Source organism: Scylla paramamosain, chromosome 39 (genome assembly GCF_035594125.1).
Source record: "Scylla paramamosain isolate STU-SP2022 chromosome 39, ASM3559412v1, whole genome shotgun sequence".
Lineage (NCBI taxonomy): Eukaryota > Metazoa > Arthropoda > Malacostraca > Decapoda > Portunidae > Scylla > Scylla paramamosain.
Genome location: NC_087189.1, coordinates 9,463,107 through 9,479,024, shown reverse-complemented (window position 1 = coordinate 9,479,024; position 15,918 = coordinate 9,463,107). Strand labels below are relative to the sequence as shown.

The window sequence follows — 15,918 nt, the reverse complement described above, 5'->3', positions numbered from 1 at the left end:
GGTACCGGCGTCTAGTCATAAAAGCGTTAAAAACCTAACAATTGATTTCCTCAGTGTTGCTTTAGTGTCGGTTCGATTCCCCTAGTAGTGACCTTCACCCCGAACTCCGAGACTCCTTAAAACTTGGGAACTTGCGTTCCACTCTTTGCTTGAAAGCAGCGAATACGGCAAGCCAATACAAGTGCTTAAGTGTTAGTTCTATGGTAGTCATTTTGGGGCAGTGATTATCGCTACACTTCTTCGATTCGTTGCCTCTTCAGAAGCACAGTTAAGGCGTTGCTAACCTTGACTCAACTAGACTCAAAAACGAGTCTCTGTCGATGCACGCGGGTCAACTCATTTCCCTCCGACTCGTGGTTTCGAACCTGTCGTTCACGCGGGTCCTTCCGACTCGTGGTGGCGAACCTAGGTCTTGGATCAGGTTTCAGTGTAGGGCTCAGACACACTTGATTTGGTTCAATTGACCTCACGCTCATTAATCATGTCGCATGAGTTAAACTTGGACGCATTTTGCAGTAATCCTTCTGTGGCGGAGCTACAAACTGCCAAAGTGACAAAGAATGATTTAAAGTACATAGCCCGACAGTTTGATCTCTCATATCCGTCTGACATTCGGAAGGAAGAACTCCGAACTCAAATCCTAGTTCACCTTGGAGGTGAAGCCACTAGTGCTGCTTCACAGCACGACGCCAGTTTAATGCTCGAACTCGAAAAGCTGAAACTAGAGGTAGCAAGAGAAAGAGAGAGGGAAGAGAGAGAACTAAGGCGAGAAGAACTAGCTTTTCAAAAAGAAAAAGCGGAAAGAGATCTGGCATATGTAAAAGAAAAGGAGGAAAAAGAAAGAGAGGAGAGAGAAAAAGAAAGAATCCACGAGACCCAACTCGCACAATTAAAATCTCGATCAACCACCACAGTTGACCTCAAACAAAAGTTAACTAAATATCTCTCACTACTCCCTCAGTTCTCTGACAAAGACCCCGAAACTTTCTTTGGACAGTTCGAGGACACAGCAGTACATTTTGAACTGCCCCGAGAAGACTGGCCTTGGCTTCTTAAACCCAAACTCAGCCAAAAGGCTTTAACTATTTTGAACGGCCTCGAAAACAACACGGATTAGGACTGTATCAAACAGGGCATCCTAGCGGCGTACTCCATTACCACAGAAGGATACCGTCAGTCTTTTCGAAAAATGTTCAAAACTCCGCAACAAACCTATCTAGAGTTTGCCTCAGAGAAACTGAGGGCTCTCAAGCGTTGGCTTAAGTCAGCCGCGATAACCACGTACGACGAATTAGTAAATCTCTTAGCCTTAGAAGAGTTCATGCGTAAGCTCCCTTACTCAGTAATGTTACACATCACCAACAAAGAAGAAACAGATCTTCTCAAAGCCGCTCAGTTAGCGGACCTTTTCTCCCTGGTGAATCGCAAGGCAACCTCAGACAAGCTGACCGAGACTCCTAGTGGTAAGATAAACTCAGGTAACTCAGGGGTTGGTAAAATGACCGGCAGTAGTACTCGACCACCTCTATTTTGTGCTTTTTGTAAACAGCCGGGGCACCTCATAAAGAACTGTCCTAATCCCAAGTGCAAGGTAGCTCAAACATATCCTGCCAAGCCAGTTGCTTCCATACAAGCTCTTCCCTCCTTCCCTGTACCTAAAGACTTATTTGAGCCTTTCAGGTCTGTAGGCACCATCAGCATTGATAACAAGGATCACCCAGTTAAGATTGTCAGAGACACCTGTTCAGCTCAGTCCCTAGTGCTGAAGTCAGCAGTCCCTGGTATTGAACAGTGTTACACAGGTGAAAAGGTATATTTAAAAGACTTCCATGACCCCTTCCCCATTGCATTAGCTAAAGTACATCTTGATAGCCCACTAGTAAGAGGTGAAGTGATAATAGGAGTTAGTGAAGAACCAGCCTTACCCATCCCTAATGCTCAACTACTCCTCGCTAATGACCTAGCTGGCAGTAAGGTGACTCCCCCTTTGGTAATTAGTGACACAATGCTGATGGATAACCCCACTGTACAGTTAGAAGAGCAACAACCAGGCTTATTCCCTGTTTGTGCCACTACTCGTGCACAAGCAAGGAAATCTGATCAGTCTTTCTCACTTCCAAAGAAGAGCCCATCCCCACTTGAACTCAATCAAATATTTTCTGAAAAACTTCTCACTGAGGCTCAACAGGAAGACACTACTTTGACTCAATTTCATGACAAGGTTATCCCTCCAGATCAAATTACTAATTACCCTGCCTTTTACAAACAGGATGGAGTTCTCATGAGAGTGTTCCGGCCCTCTAAGGTCCCAGATGCTGCTGCTTGGGCAGAAGCCCACCAGGTGGTTGTGCCTACCATACTCAGACATTCCATACTAGAGATCGCTCATGAAAGTTTTGCTGGTCACTTGGGCATCAAGAAGACATGTGAGAAGATCCTCGCTGACTTTTACTGGCCAGGATTAAGGGAGGATGTGAAGAATTACGTCAGTACTTGTCATCTCTGCCAGATAGCGGGTAAACCTAACGTAACTATCCCTCCAACCTATTGCTGTTCCCTCGGAACCATTTCATAAAATAATAATTGACATTGTGGGGCCTCTTCCAAAAACCAAGAAAGGTAATGAATATATCCTAACAATTCTTGACCCAACAACTAGGTATCCCGAAGCCTTTCCGATACGTAAAATCAACACCAACACTATTGTGTCCAAGCTAAACCACTTCTTTACTACCTTCGGGATTCCTCAAACCATTCAGAGTGACCGAGGAACTAATTTCACTAGCGTTCTCTTCACAGAGGTGTTAAAAGAGCTTGGTATCGCACAAACCTTATCTTCTGCCTATCACCCGCAGTCACAGGGCGCTCTAGAAAGATTTCATCAGACACTGAAAGGACTTCTACGCAAATTCTGTCACGAGCAGGAGAGCGAATGGGATGACACACTCCCCTACATGCTTTTTGCCATCAGGGAAGCCCCTAACGAGAGTACAGGAGTTTCCCCATTCGAGCTCCTGTTCGGTAGGAAAGTGCGGGGACCATTAAGGATTATTAAAGACAAATTGTTAGATTCCACTACCCACAAACTTGTCTCTGTAACTAAATACTTGAACAACCTTAAAGCCACACTCACTAAAGTTCGCACCTTTGCTGATAACAACTTACACAAATCTCAAAACACCATGAAGAAACACTTTGATCAGAAGGCCAGAGTTAGAGTATTTGATAGAGGTGATCAAGTCCTTGCATTCATACCCACACCTAAACACCCATTACAAGTAAAGTATCATGGTCCCTATGAGGTAGTGGAAAAGGTAGGAGATAACAACTACATCATAAACACTCCAGACCGCCGAAAGGCAACACAGTTAATACACGTTAATCTCCTAAAAATGTATAAATGTAGAACCCCTGTGACTGGCGCCCAACCAACCCCTAGAGTAGCTTCCTGTGGTATCATTGAACCCCAGGAGGCTGACTCAGAGTTAAAACCTGCCTCTGTGTGTTCATTGATGTATGATAAATGTATTACCACTGAGATTGACACAAACACCATACATCCCAAGGACACGCAAAACAACACCTACATTATCCAACACTTAGATGATCAGCTCCGTCATCTTTCATCCTCTCGAGCACTGGATATCTCAAGATTGATCTCTCAGTATGACGTGTTCGGTGACCATCCTAAAATCTGTTAATGTCCTCCGCCATGATGTGAAGGTGCTTCCAGGGACCTTCCCTATCAAGCAGTCTCCCTACAGAGTCAACCCCCGGAAACGAGAACAGATGCAGAAGGAGGTCCAGTACTTATTAGAGCAGGGCTTGGCTATACCCAGCAGCTCCCCATGGGCATCACCCTGCCTCCTAGTACCCAAGGAGGACGGACAACTGCGATTCTGCGCGGATTACCGACGGGTCAACGCCGTCACCATTCCTGACGCCTATCCTCTGCCTCGGGTAGACGACCTGATAGATGAAGTAGGTCAAGCCAAATTTGTTACTAAGCTGGACCTATTAAAAGGGTATTATCAAATAGCCCTTACTGAAAGATCTCAGATAGTCTCTGCCTTCATCACCCCTTTTGGACTTTTCCAGTATGTAGTAGCCCCATTTGGCATGAGGAATTGCCCCGCTACTTTCCAGAGGGCAATGAACAAGGTAATGCAGGGATTAAAAGGAGTGCTGGTTTACTTAGATGATATTCTTATTTTTTCACATGACTGGGATGACCACCTGTACCAGATCCAGAATGTGCTCAGCCGTCTGCAGGAAGCGAACCTCACCGTGAAGCTGGCGAAGTCTACGTTCGGAGCTGCCACCGTCTCCTACCTAGGACATCAGACTGGACAAGGCTCCGTCCGGCCCAAGACCGCTAACGTCGACGCAGTACTGAAGTACCCAACTCCCACTACTCGACGCGAGCTCCGCCGCTTCCTGGGCATGGCGGGGTTCTACCGGCGTTTCTGTCCAAACTTCGCAGACGCAGCTGGGCCACTTACTAGACTAACTAGTGGGAATGTGGCGTACGAATGGACCCCTGCCTGCCAACATGCCTTCAATCAACTTAAGAACTTGCTTGCTCGGGAACCGGTTTTGCGTGCGGCCGACTTCAGTAAACCCTTCATCATACATACTGACGCCAGTGATCACGCTTCGGGTGCCGCCCTCCTGCAAGAATCTGACGGAATCTTTCACCCAGTCGCCTACCACTCCGAGAAGTTCAACATCCATCAGAAGAATTACAGCACTATCGAGAAAGAACTTTTAGCCATTATCTCTGCCATCAAGAAGTTTGAGTACTATCTTCAGTCCAACACCCAGCCACTCCAAATCTACACTGACCACAACCCTTTGACTTTTCTCAACAGGAACCGCTTCACTAACCAACGTCTGCTACGGTGGTCTCTACAGCTCCAGCCTTACCACATTGAAATGCACCATATTAAGGGACTGGACAACTGCCTTGCTGACACTTTGTCTCGCCTTCCCACTACGCCTCGCATCACTACCCGTCGCGACCCTGAGGACCCTAGGATCCTGTTGCCGGGGATGCAGTCGTGCCTTGTGAACCGGTCGATGGAGGCAGCCGAGGGCCGAGCACTGCCAGAAGAACCATCTACCGGGCCCCAGACTACACACGTTCTGGTGGAATCCACCTTCACGGGACAGGAACCACCTCACTTCTCTAATGACGCAGAGTCATTCCTTCTGCGTCATCCTAAGAAGGGGGGAATGTCACACACGTGACTACTCTACCACGGAACCAGGTGCCTGCCTCTCAACCCGTGGCGCTGCCACGTGTATAGCTTGAGGCATACTGGATACGTGACCTCTAGCAGGCTACCAAGCCGAAAACGAGGGGTGGAGTTCCATCGAGCTTCAGTCTCCTCCAAGTGTCGCTACAGCTCTGAGGTCGCCTTGGCATACGCTGGGAGCCTCATATACACTCGAGAGTGGTGGTAAGAGTTACACCAGTGTTACACACCCACACACACACACACGTAAACACACACACACACACACAAACACATTTATATTTATTTTCTATTATGTATATGTAAAGGTGTTTATTTTTGTAATTTGTATATATATGCAGTAGACACCTGCCGAAACGATAATTACTCCCAGTGAGGTCTAAAGCACTGTTCAGGGGGTGCTGTGAACTTATCATTAAACCCAGCTGTGACCTCACTGAACGTTTCCCTTTGTGTCTCACAACACAAGGGGGTAGTCACAGCCTGCCCTCTAAAGACAACTCTCTTCCTCCACACAAAACTACAAGCACCTAATAACACACACACCCTTCACTCAAAAAATTTTAAAATCATGGCGACTCCTACACTAGCCTCGGAGTCCCCATCTGGGGAGGGGACCATAAATGTCCCCAGGTCGGACTGCCTTTCCGTCGACGACCCTAAGTGTCTTGACACCCCCCTCAACTTTTTCTTCATTAACTTCTGCAACATTCGCGGTCTAAGATCTAATTTTCAATCTGTAGAACACCACCTCTCCTCTTCTAAACCTCATCTTCTTTTCCTCACTGAAACTCAGGTGTCTGAGGCAACTGACAGTAGCCCCTTTTCTGTTCCCTCCTACTTTCTCTATCCTCATTTTCGATCCAAAGCTGGATGCTGCGTTTATGTGCGCAATGACTTAACCTGCTCTCGTGCCCACGCTCTTGAATCTTCCGAGTTTTCCACCATCTGGCTACGACTACAGAGTCATTCTCATACTAAATTTATCTGTGCTGTATACCTCTCTCCTAACTCCTCTGACTATAAGAAATTCTTTGACTACTTAACTTCCAAAGTGGAGCACATTCTGACCCTCTTCCCTTTTGCAGAGATCTCCATTCTTGGAGACTTCAATGTTCACCACCAGCTTTGGCTTTCCTCTCCCTTCACTGACCATCCTGGTGAACTAGCCTACAACTTTGCTATCCTCCATGACCTAGAGCAATTGGTGCAACACCCTACTCGTATTCCTGACCGTCTTGGAGATACGCCCAACATTCTTGACCTTTTCCTGACCTCTAATCCTTCTGCTTATGCTGTCACCCTTTCCTCTCCGTTGGGCTCCTCCGATCACAATCTCATATCTTTATCTTGTCCTATCACTCCAATCCCTCCTCAGGATCCCCCTAAGCGAAGGTGCCTCTGGCGTTTTGCCTCTGCTAGTTGGGGGGACCTGAGGCGGTATTTTGCTGATTTTCCTTGGAATGACTACTGCTTCCGTGTCAGAGACCCGTCTTTGTGTGCTGAGCGCATAACAGAGGTGATAGTGTCTGGCATGGAGGCGTACATTCCTCACTCTTTTTCTCGTCCTAAACCTTCTAAACCTTGGTTTAACACAGCTTGTTCTCGTGCTATACATGATAGAGAGGTGGCCCACAAAAGGTACTTAAGCCTTCCTTCACCAGAATCTCATGCACTTTATATTTCTGCCCGGAACCATGCCAAGTCTGTTCTCCAACTAGCCAAAAACTCCTTCATTAACAGAAAATGTCAAAACCTTTCAAGATCTAACTCCCCTCGTGATTTCTGGCATCTAGCCAAAAATATCTCCAATAACTTTGCTTCTTCTTCTTTCCCTCCTCTACTTCAACCAGATGGCACCACTGCTATCACATCTATTTCTAAAGCTGAACTCTTTGCTCAAACCTTTGCTAAAAACTCTACCTTGGACGATTCTGGGCTTGTTCCTCCCTCTCCTCCACCCTCTGACTACTTCATGCCTCGTATTAAAATTCTTCGTAATGATGTTTTCCATGCCCTCGCTGGCCTAAACCCTCAGAAGGCTTATGGACCTGATGGGGTCCCTCCTATTGTTCTCCGAAACTGTGCCTCCGTGCTTGCACCTTGCCTAGTCAAACTCTTTCAGCTCTGTCTGTCAACATCTACCTTTCCTTCTTGCTGGAAGTTTGCCTACATTCAACCTGTTCCTAAAAAGGGTGACCGCTCTAATCCCTCAAACTACCGTCCTATTGCTTTAATTTCCTGCTTATCTAAAGTTTTTGAATCTATCCTCAACAGGAAGATTCTTAAACATCTATCACTTCACAACCTTCTATCTGATCGCCAGTATGGGTTCCGTCAAGGCCGCTCGACTGGTGATCTTCTGGCTTTCCTTACTGAGTCTTGGTCATCCTCTTTTAGAGACTTTGGTGAAACTTTTGCTGTTGCCTTGGACATATCAAAAGCCTTTGATAGAGTCTGGCACAAAGCTTTGATTTCCAAACTACCCTCCTACGGTTTCTATCCTTCTCTCTGTAACTTCATCTCAAGTTTCCTTTCTGACCGTTCTATTGCTGCTGTGGTAGACGGTCACTGTTCTTCTCCTAAATCTATTAACAGTGGTGTTCCTCAGGGTTCTGTCCTGTCACCCACTCTCTTCTTATTATTCATTAATGATCTTCTAAAACAAACTTCTTGTCCTATCCACTCCTATGCTGATGATACCACCCTGCACTTTTCCACGTCTTTTCATAGACGTCCAACCCTTCAGGAGGTAAACATATCACGCAGGGAAGCCACAGAACGCCTGACTTCTGATCTTTCTAAAATTTCTGATTGGGGCAGAGCAAACTTGGTATTGTTCAATGCCTCAAAAACTCAATTCCTCCATCTATCAACTCGACACAATCTTCCAGACAACTATCCCCTCTTCTTCAATGACACTCAACTATCCCCCTCTTCTACACTGAACATCCTCGGTCTGTCCTTTACTTATAATCTGAACTGGAAACTTCACATCTCATCTCTAGCTAAAACAGCTTCCATGAAGTTAGGTGTTCTGAGACGTCTCCGCCAGTTTTTCTCACCCCCGCAGCTGCTAACTCTGTACAAGGGCCTTATCCGTCCATGTATGGAGTATGCTTCACATGTCTGGGGGGGTTCCACTCATATTGCTGTTCTAGACAGGGTGGAATCAAAAGCTTTTCGTCTCATCAACTCCTCTCCTCTAACTGACTGTCTTCAGCCTCTCTCTCACCGCCGCAATGTTGCATCTCTAGCTGTCTTCTACCGCTATTTTCATGCTAACTGCTCTTCTGATCTTGCTAACTGCATGCCTCCCCTCCTTCCGCGGCCTCGCTGCACAAGACTTTCTTCTTTCTCTCACTCCTATTCTGTCCACCTCTCTAACGCAAGAGTTAACCAGTATTCTCAATCATTCATCCCTTTCTCTGGTAAACTCTGGAACTCCTTGCCTGCTTCTGTATTTCCACCTTCCTATGACTTGAATTCCTTCAAGAGGGAGGTTTCAAGACACTTATCCACCAATTTTTGACCACTGCTTTGACCCTTTTAGGGACTGGCATTTCAGTGGGCATTTTTTTTATTAGATTTTTGTTGCCCTTGGCCAGTATCCTTCCTACATAAAAAAAAAAAAAAAAAAAAAAAAAACTTGGCTTAAGTTATTAACTGAACCAGTCATTTAAGTTATTCAGTCCAGTTCAGATTGCCACTCCTTGTTACTTACTTTTACTTACTTAAATAATCTTCAATTTTGTATTGTTACTTAATTTAAGGGTTAACTTTAAGATATTAAATAGCAGTTAAAATGTCTCCTTTTCTCTTTTCTTTTAACCCTTCCATTGTTAGTGTGAGCAACACCCCTTCATGGTCCATCCCCTAGAGTTCAGTGTATGCTCACACATAACAGTGTGTGTGTGTGTGTGTGTGTGTGTTCTGGGTCAAGCGTTTGTAGAGTGTATGGAGGAGGAGGAGGAGGAATACAAAGGAAAAGCCAAACAGCAACAGACCTTTTAGTCCTTGCAAGGCTGTTTGGTAACTACTTCTAACTAGCTACAGGGAAGAGAGACAGGACAACATAGCAGAAGGTTCCTCCCCACCCACCACTCCCTCCAGCTTGTGCTGGCATGGAAATAGTTGGGAAAAAGTACCATGCAGGATGGAAAAACTGACATGGAATTTTCATAGGAAAGAATGAAAGGAAGTTTTACTATTTACCCTACGGTGAACTCTATACGCCTATCTGAAAGTAAATACAATTTATTATAAAATTTGTCTGTAAAATAAGAGTTTATTAGTTAATTTAGTTCAATAGAACTGCTGTTTACAATTTCTGCAGAAAATTTATTCCATATACTTACTATACAATTAAAGAAAAAATGTTTGGCCTTGTGGAATTTAAAACGTTTTGGTATAATCTTGAATCCATTATTTTTTGTTAGGTTAGAATGATCAATAGTAAAATATTTATTTGCATCAATGTTACTATATCCTTTAAGGATTCTGAACATTTCAATTAGGTCTCCTCTTATCCTGCGCTTTGTTAAACTAAATAGTTTTAGTTCTTCCAGTCGTTCCTCATACGCCTTATTACGCAACCTTGGAATCATCTTTTTGACTCTGCGCTGTATCTTCTCTAGTTTTTGAATGTCATTTTTTGTAATATGGTGACCAAAACTGTACACAGTATTCTATATGAGGACGCACCAGTGAGTTATATAAGGCAAGTATAAACTTTTCTGATTTAAATTCAAAGGTTCTTCCAATGAATCCTACTAATTTATTAGCCGTCTTTACTGTTTTTATGCAGTATTGACTCGGCTTTAGGTCGTTTGACACAACGACACCAAGATCTTTTTCTTTATCAGGGCTTGACAGTTGCATGTTATTCATTACATGAATAGGAAGAGAGGGAGAAGAGGAGGAGAAGGATGAGTAGGAGGAGAAGGAGGAGGAGAAAGAGGAGGAGGAAGAGGAGGAGGAGGAGGAGGAAGAGGAGGAGGAGGAGGAGGAGGAGGAGGAGGAGTAAGAACTAGGAGTGAGGACGAGGAGTGAAGAAAATGAAGAAAAGAGGGAGCAGAAGGACAACAAGAACAAAGCAAAAACAAGAGGCGACACACACACACACACACACACACACACACACACACACACACACACGCAAAACAAAAAAAAAAAAAAAATTAATTAATTATTTAATGAAAAAATAAAAATTTTGTGGATATCTATCAACGAGAGAGAGAGAGAGAGAGAGAGAGAGAGAGAGAGAGAGAGAGAGAGAGAGAGAGAGAGAGAGAGAGAGAGAGAGAGAGAGAGAGAGCAGTGGGGGTAAGTGATGGTGGTGGTGAGTGGGATGAAGGGTTGATGCTGTGTTTCTCTATATACTTTTTCTTTTCTTTTCCTTCTTCGTCTTTTTCTTATTCCTGTAATTTTGTAGTGAGCAACAGATGGTGCTGCGACACATCTCATGAAATGATTCTTCCACTCAGAATATTTAACCAAAGCATGTTACACTAAACGAAGAAAACACTACATGCATATATACAAAATAAAACATTGAGGTTAATCAGTGTTGTTCAAAATAATGACCATCCTGTGTCCTCAGGTCACAATGATCCAGCTCCTGCTCTTCTTGCTTCCTCACTGATGCACGTAAGGGTCACGGCTCGTTTTCTTCCCTTGGATGTGTAAACGCGGAACTGAACTTACACAGTGACACGAGAATGTCGCAGTGTAAGTCATTTTAGCTGCCCCCAAAACTAAACGTCATTTACGTTGTGTGAATTGTTAACTGTGGCGAGGTTTTACAAGGCTCTAAATGGCTGTCAGACCGTGGTGGCGTGAAAATGTTAGTGGGATATTAGTGCACAGGTGCTCGTGTATCGATAGAGACTGAGATATCAGAGATAACTGACTGAGGGAAATTAATATTTAGACAATTAAATATACTGAATCATATAAATGTATTATATCTATTGTTTTGAAGTGAGTGTTCATGATTGCAGTGTTGGTTTGGCAAAAATTCAGTATCATTAATGGAAAGGGTGCATCTCTGTTGCCGATGAAAAATAATCTTAATTCTTTACCTTCTTTCATTCTTGTCTCTGATTGGCTAAAGTCCTTATCACATTCTAGAACCAAGGTTTTTCATTGGCCCATCTGGTGGGTGCCAAAGTGCTTTAGCTCCAAGCTGCTGAGTGGCTGCAGAAGCGACCGCTGAGGTATACTAACAGTCCCATCAGGTTTTCAGTAAGACTGGCCAATGCCTGGATTTTCTACAGAAGATTTTGGCGCATCGCTGAATAATACAAGATTCAACAAGAAGAACAAGAAACAACAGTCAATGGACGCTCACGAGACCCTCGGTGAGAAGAACACGGAGAAAATGAAACAGACCAAGCACCACAGCAAGAGGAGGAGCTTGGAAAACCTCCAAGACTGCACCGGTCATAAGAAAACAAACACTGAAGGGGTTATGGAACCCAAAAAGCAGAGGAATAACTTAAAAACCAAGACGCGGATGAGGATGGAATATTTGTATCCGATTATAGACCCCAACAAGAAGAGGAAGAAGCAGGACATGGAGGGCGATGAAAACCAGAACAAGAAGACCAAGAAAGACACGGAGGACCACGAGAAGCAGTACAAGAACACGAAGAAGGACACAGACGACCACGAGAAGCAGGACAGGAAGACGAAGAAGGGCACGGAGGACCACAAGAACCAAGACAAGAAGAGGAAGAAGGACACGAAGGATCACGAGAAGCAGGAAGAGAAAAGCAAGGACAAAGAAGATCACGAGAACCAACACAAAAACACCAAGGGAGAAGGCAGGAAAAACCGAAGGAAAGGGTGGAATATGGAGTGCTGTAAACGGATTAAGGACTGCATCAAGAAATGGAACAAGAAGGATAATGAAGACTACGAGGAACAGGCCAAAAAGAACAGCACGGAGAAACGTGAGAGCCAGGCCAAGAAGAAGAAAGGTAAGAGTATTGAAGACCATGATAGCCAGGCCAAGAAGAGAAAGGGGCAGGGCAAAGAGGACCATGACACCCAGGTCACGAAGAAGTTGCACGACAAGGAGGAACATGACAGTCAGGCCAAGAAAAGAAAGAGGCAGGACAAGGAGGAAGATGACACCCAGGCCAAGAAAGTGAAGAGGCAGGACAAGGAGAAACATGACACACAGGCCAAGAAAAGGAAGAGGCAGGACAAGGAGGAACATGAAACCCAAGCGAAAAAGGGGAAGGGGGAAGAGAAAGAGCCAAAGAAGAGGAGGCCGCTGGAGAATTATAAGCGTATCCTTGATCACCTCAGGAAGAGGGGAGGGCGGGACAGCAGCAACGTGCTGAAGCTGAAGGTGGAGGCCGAAAGAGTCAAAAAGAAGAGGAGTGTGAGCGAGTACTGCCGTGTTCATCTTGAGGAAGGACACATGACGGATGCGACCGTGCGCGGCCATCCATGTCTTGTCTTTTTTGACACCGGCGCCTCAGCCAGCATCATGTTCCTGTCACTGGCTAAGAGAGCGGGCCTCCTCACGGGCCGCGAGAAGACAGAAAAAATACTCTTCTCTACCTGGAATGGCATCCTGTTGCTGGACGTGATCATGCTCGACGAGGTACTGTTGGTGCTGAAGGACGGCCTTGCGGTCAATACGCCCATGTTGGTGTTTCCAAAGGAGGCGGAGATCACCTCTCACAACGACGTGATAGTGCTGTCCATGAGCCGCCTGCAGGAGGCTGAGATGCGGCAGGACTTCCATCACGACGGTAGCAGCACCCTGTTCCTGCGTCACCCGGAACGTCTGCGGCGGAGACCTCAGCCAGGGCGCGAAGGGAAAGTGTTCGCGTTTGCCGCACAAGCACAAGGCGTCGAGGAGCCGCTGATGGTGCTGCTGGACACATGCTCTACTATACCATTCTCTATCACCAAGATCGGCCGGTACAACGTGCGGTGCAGGACAGGAAGCGAGACTGCGCTGCCGACACGAGTCATTCTGCAGTTTGGCAGCGGCACACTCACAGTGCAGATGAACACCAACCAGGGGGTTAGCGACTTCGACTTTGTGTTTGGACGACCGCTGCTCTGTAAATTACGAGCAGTAATAGATTATGTTGATTCGACCATGACGTTGAAGCTCAACAGAAAACAATTCTGCCTCGACATCTTCCCTCACTGAGCGAGCCGCCCTCCCGCGTCCCCTCTCCTCTCTTTTTTTTTTTTTTAATTATTTTATTTTATTTTATTTTTTTTTATGTATCATGGAAATCAGCAGAAGGAAAAAAAATATCAAAAAGTCTGCACAAATGTAGCTCACAAAAAGAAAATAGGAGTAGTGACCTGGGTACAGAAATAATGTGGATTAAGGACATTAGACAAAGTGTTCCGGATTAAGGATGTTAAATGAAGAAAATAGTCTGGATTAAGGATAGTGGATTAAGAAAATATTATTATTATTATTATTGTGAAGAAATTCACAATAATAATAGTACATTAACGGAAAAGTCTAGATTAAGGATAATGGATTAGGAAAATAGTTAGAAGTAAGGATAGTGGATTAGAAAAAACTCTGAATTAAAAATACTGGATTAGAAAAATAGTCGGAATGAAGGCTAGTGGACTAAGAAAATAGTATCGATTAAGGATACTGAATTTAGAAAATAGCCGGAATTAAAGATAGTACATTAAGAAAATACTCTGGATTAAGAACAGAGGATTAAAAATACTCGAGATTAACGAAAGAGGATTAAAAACAGTCTGGATTAACGATAATGGATTAAGAAAGTAGTCTCCATTAACACTTAAACTGCGGACAAAAAATAAACATCATGCACGGCGAAAATCTAAATGCAGAAGTAAATAATGAATGAGGAGATTGTGATGTTTTTTTTTTTTTTTTTTTTTTTATGTAGGAAGGATACTGGCCAAGGGCAACAAAAATCTAATAAAAAAAAATGCCCACTGAAATGCCAGTCCCTAAAAGGGTCAAAGCAGTGGTCAAAAATTGGTGGATAAGTGTCTTGAAACCTCCCTCTTGAAGGAATTCAAGTCATAGGAAGGTGGAAATACAGAAGCAGGCAAGAAGTTCCAGAGTTTACCAGAGAAAGGGATGAATGATTGAGAATACTGGTTAACTCTTGCGTTAGAGAGGTGGACAGAATAGGGGTTAGAGAAAGAAGAAAGTCTTGTGCAGCGAGGCCGCGGAAGGAGGGGAGGCATGCAGTTAGCAAGATCAGAAGAGCAGTTAGCATGAAAATAGCGGTAGAAGACAGCTAGAGATGCAACATTGCGGCGGTGAGAGAGAGGCTGAAGACAGTCAGTTAGAGGAGAGGAGTTGATGAGACGAAAAGCTTTTGATTCCACCCTGTCTAGAACAGCAGTATGAGTGGAACCCCCCCAGACATGTGAAGCATACTCCATACATGGACGGATAAGGCCCTTGTACAGAGTTAGCAGCTGGGGGGGTGAGAAAAACTGGCGGAGACGTCTCAGAACACCTAACTTCATAGAAGCTGTTTTAGCTAGAGATGAGATGTGAAGTTTCCAGTTCAGATTATAGGTAAAGGACAGACCGAGGATGTTCAGTGTAGAAGAGGGGGACAGTTGAGTGTCATTGAAGAAGAGGGGATAGTTGTCTGGAAGATTGTGTCGAGTTGATAGATGGAGGAATTGAGTTTTTGAGGCATTGAACAATACCAAGTTTGCTCTGCCCCAATCAGAAATTTTAGAAAGATCAGAAGTCAGGCGTTCTGTGGCTTCCCTGCGTGATATGTTTACCTCCTGAAGGGTTGGACGTCTATGAAAAGACGTGGAAAAGTGCAGGGTGGTATCATCAGCATAGGAGTGGATAGGACAAGAAGTTTGGTTTAGAAGATCATTAATGAATAATAAGAAGAGAGTGGGTGACAGGACAGAACCCTGAGGAACACCACTGTTAATAGATTTAGGAGAAGAACAGTGACCGTCTACCACAGCAGCAATAGAACGGTCAGAAAGGAAACTTGAGATGAAGTTACAGAGAGAAGGATAGAAACCGTAGGAGGGTAGTTTGGAAATCAAAGCTTTGTGCCAGACTCTATCAAAGGCTTTTGATATGTCCAAGGCAACAGCAAAAGTTTCACCAAAGTCTCTAAAAGAGGATGACCAAGACTCAGTAAGGAAAGCCAGAAGATCACCAGTAGAGCGGCCTTGACGGAACCCATACTGGCGATCAGATAGAAGGTTGTGAAGTGATAGATGTTTAAGAATCTTCCTGTTGAGGATAGATTCAAAAACTTTAGATAAGCAGGAAATTAAAGCAATAGGACGGTAGTTTGAGGGATTAGAGCGGTCACCCTTTTTAGGAACAGGTTGAATGTAGGCAAATTTCCAGCAAGAAGGAAAGGTAGATGTTGACAGACAGAGCTGAAAGAGTTTGACTAGGCAAGGTGCAAGCACGGAGGCACAGTTTCGGAGAACAATAGGAGGGACCCCATCAGGTCCATAAGCCTTCTGAGGGTTTAGGCCAGCGAGGGCATGGAAAACATCATTACGAAGAATTTTAATACGAGGCATGAAGTAGTCAGAGGGTGGAGGAGAGGGAGGAACAAGCCCAGAATCGTCCAAGGTAGAGTTTTTAGCAAAGGTTTGAGCAAAGAGTTCAGCTTTAGAAATAGATGTG

At 44.6% G+C, this 15,918-nt stretch overlaps 1 protein-coding gene across 1 annotated transcript; it reads left to right on the top strand.

Annotated features, from left to right (window-relative positions):
• Nucleotides 1-1,189: 1,189 nt before the first annotated feature.
• Nucleotides 1,190-5,250, top strand: LOC135092012 (uncharacterized). Its single transcript, XM_063990123.1, has 3 exons — nucleotides 1,190-2,516; nucleotides 2,671-3,514; nucleotides 3,666-5,250. The coding sequence occupies exons 1-3, from the start codon at nucleotides 1,190-1,192 to the stop codon at nucleotides 5,248-5,250; spliced, it is 3,756 nt and encodes a 1,251-aa protein (XP_063846193.1).
• The last annotated feature ends 10,668 nt before the right edge of the window (nucleotides 5,251-15,918 follow it).